Source organism: Molossus molossus, unplaced genomic scaffold, assembly GCF_014108415.1.
Source record: "Molossus molossus isolate mMolMol1 unplaced genomic scaffold, mMolMol1.p scaffold_m16_p_6, whole genome shotgun sequence".
NCBI classification, from domain to species: domain Eukaryota; kingdom Metazoa; phylum Chordata; class Mammalia; order Chiroptera; family Molossidae; genus Molossus; species Molossus molossus.
Window position 1 is genome coordinate 29111290 of NW_023425399.1, and position 7060 is coordinate 29118349.

Below are 7060 nucleotides of genomic sequence, written 5' to 3' on the forward strand. Positions count from 1 at the left end.
ACGTTTCCGGAAACAGACACAGGGAGGTAGAAGGAAGGAAAGCTCCTCGGGCTGGAACACCCAGCTTGGCCAATTCCGTGGGCCGGAGGAGTGCTTGGCCTCCCGGGAATTAGAGACGCTCGCAGCTGACAGGGCCTGTTGGACCCTCTGTATCTTCTTTTCTGCACGCAGGCGGCCAGTTTCTCAGCTCGAGTTCGGCTGGAGGCGGGAAGCTGAGCTAAGTAAAGGTCTGGAGCTTCAGCGGGTAGTCAAAGGCTGGGTTCTTGTAGGCCACCAGGTGCGTGTCGCCCTGCCTGTGCGGCCTGCGGCGCCGCCAGCAGAGACAGGCGGACAGCAGCAGGGTGCTGAGGAGCAGCAGGCCGCTGGCAGCGCACAGCCCGGCGAAGATGAGCACGAAGCTGGGCTTGGTGGTGAAGGTGGCGCACGGACCCCTCGCGGCCGAGGCCCGCGGTTGGCTCAGCCCCGCCCTGTTGGACGCCAGAACGCACACGTGGTACGTGGTGCCGGGCGACAGCCCGTACAGGGGGTGCTGCCTGGCGGTGGCATAGATGTCCCCTACCACCGATTGGTTCCCCGGCCAGCCCTCCGGAGAGTAGCTGATCTGGTAGCTGCGCACCACCGAGTTAGGGGCGCACCAGTGGACAAGCGCGGACGTGTCGGTGGTCTCCGACACCCCCTGCAGCTTGGGAGGGTCTGGGACAGTGTCTTCCTGGCTGAGGCCGGGGCACCGGCACGACTGGCGCCTCTGCAGCTCTGCACAGGGGGTCTGGAGGTGCTTACAAGGGTGATAGTCACAGGCGACATCCCGGGGAGGCGCTCCCACCTTCTCCGCCTTCCGCTCCTCCTCCTCCTCACTGTAGTCGTCCAAATTCAAGATTGGAATTTCACCCTCAGAAGGACTTGGGTGGGGAGCCTGCGGGGTGGCCTGTGTCGTCCAGTTGTGCTGGGGTGTGTTCAGTGGGTTCCGGGAGGCAAGGAAGAGACCAAGTTGTTTGCTGGCCGGTGGGGTGGAGGAAGCTGAGATGTTAGGGTCAGGGACAAGCCGGGCAGCATGTTCTCCGTGCTCTGTCTCGGCTGTGCTTGCAGACCTGGGTGGACCACTGGAGCTTCTGGGACCTGCTGTAGGGATGGTCGTGGAGGCGGTGGCCCCAGCCCCAACACTGCTGTGCAACCATACAGCTTGTGAGAGGGTACCCACAGGGTGGGAGAGGGCCTCTGTGACGCTCTGTCGGCCTCCCACAGCTTGAGTGGAAAGGGCTGTGCTCTGCGGGGTGAAAGGACCCTGTGTAGGTGGTGTGTGGGTGGAGCAGCCAGAGGAGGGTGGGTTGGAGTCAAGGAGGGTGGTGCTCTGGGCCCAGTGGCACACACTGGGTAGCTGGGACAGCAGGAGAGAGGCTGAGAAGGCCCCGCCGGAGCCTGCAGCTGGTGCGCACACAGTGTCTGCTGCCCTAGAGGGGAGGTCAACTCGTTAGAAGGTATTTGGCATCTAGGCCGCTTCTGTGCTGGCCTTTGAGTACCCAGTGCAGACGATCCCTCTTGCTAAGCCTTGTCAACAGTCTACCAGGTACCCCAAGGTACACACCAGACACACATCACCTCACTGACCTTCAAAGCGACCTGTGGAGGAGGCTCTCATGAAGGAGAGGAGGAAATGGAAACTCAGAAAGAGGAACTACCTGCCTAAACCTGGGCAGCACTGTTAAGGGCAGTCCAGATTCTCTGAGTTCTCACCTGTCTGCTTCCTGACCGCGAATATTAGCCACAGGACTCATACTAGCTAACATTTTCTCAGCGCTTGCCATGTGCTAGGGACTACTGTTAGCACTTTACTGTATCAATGAATTTATAATCTGCACTACTTTTTGAGGTAGGCACTATTATCCCCATTTTACAGATAAGGAGGTGGAGGCCAGAGAGGTTAAGTAATGCAGCCAAAATGAACAGTAGTAAGTGGTGTGAAGAGCCTGTACTCTCAACCTCTTTATTAATACAAAGTCTTTGGAATCAACATGAAGGGAGAAGGGGATAGACTAAGCCCCACCTGTTTCGAGGCTTATGTGGAAGGTGTAAAAAGAAACCCCACGGGGGGGGGGGGGGAGGCATCTCTCAAAGTTAGCTGGTGGAGCTGGTTTGAGGGTGCTCAAGACCAGAGGTGTTCCCAGCCCCCATCCTTTTCTGGTGGCTAACCTGGGCATGGCTCCCTCCTGCAAAAATAGCTCTTCCAGCTAAGAGTCAATGAGAAGTCTTCAGAGGACTTCAGTCTGTCCCACAAGAACTCTGTAAACTCACTGGCCTTGGACTGGATGATAGAGAAGGCCAGGCTCCATTTGGGGGACTCAGGGGAGCCCAGTGGTTAAGAGCTCAGTTTTGGAGGAAGATCAAATCTGCCTCTTCCACCCAGCAGCTGCATAGATCTAAGCAAGTACCTCCCCTCCTTGGGCCCCAATCCACTCACCTGTAAAATGGGACAACAATAATGCTGCTTTGGCAGAGACAAGCTAACCATTCACTTAGCCCATTTCTTTTATCTACTGGGCACACAGCTAGACTACATTTCCCAGCCTCCCTTGCAGTTAAGTATGGATGTGAGTGGGAGCAATGAGCCCCACCTCTTGGTCTGGCCCATTAGAAACTTCCATGTCTGTTCCTCCAAGCTCTCAGCCCCTCTGGCTCACCGGAAGGGAGGCAGAGCCTCCATCAACTGGGTCCCTGGATGTGACTACATGGGGGATGGCTGCCCTTTCCAACAATGCCAACCTGCCCAGCCTGCTTTTATGAGCAAAACATGAGTTGGGAGAACTTCAGCTCCGGGAGGCTGACCCTCACCCCTCAGTCACCTGCTCTGTAAATGTGTTACCTGCGTAGGACTGTCCTCTTTGTATCCATGAGGAGCCAGGACAACTCACAGCTGCAAGTGAGGGGGTTGCCAAAGAGGTTGATGGATAGGACCTGGGAGGAATGCAGGGTCCAAGGAGGGAAGGAACTCAAGTTGCAGCTGAAATACACAGAAAGTCGATTGTCAGGCTTTTACAATCAGGTCAAAACTATTCCCAGAGCCATGGTGGTATATGGGAAAACCATTCTGTTAGGGGTTAGATAATCTTATTTTGGGCAAAACTCCTACTGACCTTGGATTTCCTTTTTGTCATCATTTCACAGACAAGGAAACTGAGCTATAGAAGTGTTAAGTAACTTGCCCCAACTCACACAGCTAGTATGTGGTAGAGTCCGGCTCTGAGCCCAAGCAATTGGGCTCCATACCTGATGTCTCACACACAATGTTACATCAGTCTAAAGCTCAAAAGAGGAGTCTGACTCAGAGATACCACTCTCATCAGCATATCATCACGGCCATCATTATCACCATTACCATCACTATCACCGATACACCACATTGCCAACATCATCAAAATCACCATCACCATCACTTTCATCATCACCATCACCTTCATCACAAACCACCATTATCTGCACTAATGTTATAGACACACACCATGTGCCAGGCATAAGCGCTCGGCATATTCTGCCTCCTTTCCTATGACAAGCCCTGACGTGAAGTACTCTGGTTGGGTCTGGAGCTAGCAGAGAAAAGAGAAAAGTGGCCACATTGAGAGTGATAATGGAGCAAAGGTGCCTACTACCCAGGGCCCACTGTGGGTTCCCAGAAAAGCAGTGGCCTGGGATCATCTTCAAAGGGACACTGCCCTTCTTGTTAGAAGTCAGGAAGGAGGGTAGATAGAGTGACACTTTGGACATTACCAGGCCAGAAGCCACCATCCCTGGGTCCTGACTACAAGTAGAACCTACCTACTCTCTCATCTTTCCTCCCCAGACCCCTGGAAGGGGCTGACTTCCCCCGTGGGGAAGCAGGTGGATGGAGAAATAGAGAAGAACCTGATGCCCTCATCCCTCTTCCCACTGCAGGTTTCTCATCCTGGGCTTAAAGGAAAGCTTACATGCATGAGAGTTCGGAGTTTCAATATTTCTCCGGACAGGATGGAGTTGCATGGTTTTCAGGCTGGACGGACTATCTGGAATACCACCCAAAGGATGAGAAAGAACAAAACCCTAGAGAAGACTTGAAGGAGCCATGGGAGGAAAATTAAAGTCCGGTATGCTCTATAGAACTATTACACCTATTCGACATTGTATAATGAGCAAAATTAGTCATGTGATTCAGAAACACTTACTTCTGGAGCAGAAGGAGCTGTAGGCGGGGAGTGTCTTGGAAGATGTGTGTCTGGACAGAGGTAAGTGCTGGGGAATCTTGACAATCCAGCTGTTGTAGGTCAGGGGTCATTTTGAAAATGTCCCCCTCCAGGCTCTTCAGCCTGGGCATCTTCCTCAGGTAGAGGGACGTGAGCTTGGGCAGGTCTCTGATCCACCCAGACTGAACTGAAACACAGAGGGAAACTGCCCACTGCCCAGGAAGACACCCACCTAGGAGGCTGGCAAGCAGTACAGAAACACCGGGAGTGACAAGGCGAGTCTGAAGGTCATTGCTGAGCATGGGCATAGTTGGCAACTTTAGGAATCTCCGAAGCATGGGTTGTTTCAGTGAAAGACCAATCCTGCCTTTCAGCCTGAGATGGCTGAGGCCAGAGAGGAGAATGACTGGCCCAAGGCCACACAGCTAGGAAAGGACAGGGCCAGGACTTGACCCAGAACACTGTCTCCAACTCCATTGCTGCCCTACCCGCTTGTTAAAGTCCTCAGAGAAACACCCCAAACTTCACTCCAATGGCTACTAGAGGGGCATTTTGGGGGGAGGTAAGGGAAGAGGAGAGACGGGCAAGACTGGGGAGGCCCCAAAACCTAATTTTGTGGCTCTCCTGGTAGATCGAGAATGTGTCCCTTTTCCTCTGTCTCCAGTTCTCGCTCTTTTCTTTCATGGTCTATGGTGGAACGGGTGATTTTAGACATATGAAGTGGTGGTTTTGTTTGTTTGTTTGTTTTAATAGTAAAAACCAACCCTGTGAACCAGAGTCAGAACACACTAAGTACAGAAAAGCTGGTCTCTCCTCCCTCCTGTGTCTTGTTTGAAGGAATTAACACTTGCAGACAGAATTTTAGCCAATCAAGCAGAAAAGTCCCTGAATTCATTCTCAGCGCATCAGTGGCTTCATTGAGCTCCGTTTGATTCTAATCAGCCCCAAAGCAAGCATCCACCTCCCCATTCTACCAGCATTTCCAGCTCTGCTGCGTCGCAGTAGAACCGCGGGGCTCAAGGTTTGGGATCTGGACCCAGAATGCTTGGGCTTGGATTTGGAGCACCAGTTCGTGAGCTGTGACACCTCGGGCCAGTCATTCGCCTTTCTGGGCTTTGATTGCCTCATACACAAAACCCAGATAATAGTGCCCACCTCTTGGGACTCAAGGAATGAGTCCTGGATGGGGCTTCGAACGCGGTGCTCTTGGCTCCGGAAATTCAGGCGGGGTTAATTTTGAGCAGCACTGTGAGCAAGGCACCTGGGTTATACCACCCGTCGAAGAAGCCGGTCCCGAGAGCCCATGCCCAGTCCACCTCTGAAAACCCGGGGCGCCCAGGACTCACCCTGCTTGAGGAGCGTGCCGCTGAGGTCCAGGACCTCGAGAGTGGCCAGGGGCGCGAAGGTGGCGTCAGCGATGCCCACCTGGGCGCCGCTGCCCAGCGCGGTGTCGGAGAGGTTGAGCAGACGCAGGGCGGGAAAGCAATCAAAGGCCCCGGGCTGCACCTCCTGCAGGGGGTTCCCGGAGAGCTCCAGCGCTCGGAGGCTGCCCAGCGCGGGCCTGGCGCACGGCGGCAGGGCGACCAGCTGGTTGTTGCTGAGGTCCAGTGCGTGCAGCTCCGGGGGCCAGCCGGGGCCCCAGCTCAGCGCGCTGATGCGGTTGTGGCGCAGCGTCAGCTCCTGCAGCTGCGGCAGGTGGCCGAGCTCCGACGCTCCCAGGGCGCTCAGCAGGTTGTGGCTGCCGTCTAGGCTGCGCAGCGCGCGGGGCAGGCAGCCCGGCAGGTGCTTCAGGTTGCGGTTCTCCAGGGTCAAGGTCGTGGCCCCCGTGAGAAAGAGCCCCTCGCAGGGCGAGCCGGTGGCGTTGCTGGTCCCGCTTCCCCAGGGACCCTGCTGAGTGAGCCGGAAAAGGAGGACACTCTCCTGGAGAGGCCCTGCCAGGCTCAGGCGCAGCGCCGTGGGCAGCAGCAGCAGCAGCAGGGCCAACCACATGGTGCGTGGCTGAGGAGAGAACAACATGACGGCCCATTAAATCCAGAAGAAACACCCCGAAAGAAGAGTAAATGTGTCCCCCTACCACCGGGCTTTGAGGAGGAGCACAAATCTTGGACGGTCCCCAGCGTTACTGGGTGTGCTGTGACTTTGCCCCAGCCTGTTTTCCCCTTCCACCTCCCCCACCTACACTTCCTGCTCTTCCTTCTCCCAGCGATGCCCCCTTCCCTGTAATTCCCTCCAATTCTGTGGATGGTAACCCCCAGCGACCTCCTGAGGAAGGCCTCCCTCATCTGCCCCATCTGAGTGGGAACCTCCCACTAACCCCATTTCATGAGCTTTTGGAGGGAAGGAAACTTGTTCTTTATCGCTGTAAACTCCCATGTGGCAGTTGCTACTACTTAAATATCTATTATAATGAGCCAGTGAATGACTTCAGGGAAATAGCTCTGCTAGAGCATAAAGATGGGACTTGAGGAAGATTTTGTCAGTCCCAACAAATCTCAGTTGTGCCCATTTCCCCTTAGAAATGTCCAGCATCAGGTGAATCTTGGTTTGCATGTGACCTGGTTTGCAGGTCACATTTTAAAATAAGTTATGATGTCTCTTTCTTGGGAGGGCCTTCATGGTTGCTTCCAGGGAAGAAAGGAGCCCCCAGACAGCTGTGAGGCTTGGGAACCTGAAGTCAAACCTTTCCTGGTCCCAACTTGGTCCCAACAAGACCAAGGCTCCTGAGGTTAGCCATGCCCAGGGGGGATGGCTGAGAGTTGCCAGGTGTGAAGTTTCTGGAATACCCAGGGTTTCACAGGGCAACTGGGAAATCAGGTAGGGGTAGATCAGGCAGCAGAGGACTGGTTTGGGAG

At 54.8% G+C, this 7060-nt stretch overlaps 1 protein-coding gene across 1 annotated transcript; it reads right to left on the minus strand.

The window, feature by feature from the left end:
- Positions 1-217: 217 nt before the first annotated feature.
- Positions 218-6197, minus strand: LRRN4 (leucine rich repeat neuronal 4). Its single transcript, XM_036246029.1, has 4 exons — positions 5555-6197; positions 4191-4395; positions 2858-2995; positions 218-1448 (listed from the first exon to the last, which is right to left on the minus strand). The coding sequence occupies exons 1-4, from the start codon at positions 6195-6197 to the stop codon at positions 218-220; spliced, it is 2217 nt and encodes a 738-aa protein (XP_036101922.1).
- Positions 6198-7060: the final 863 nt, after the last annotated feature.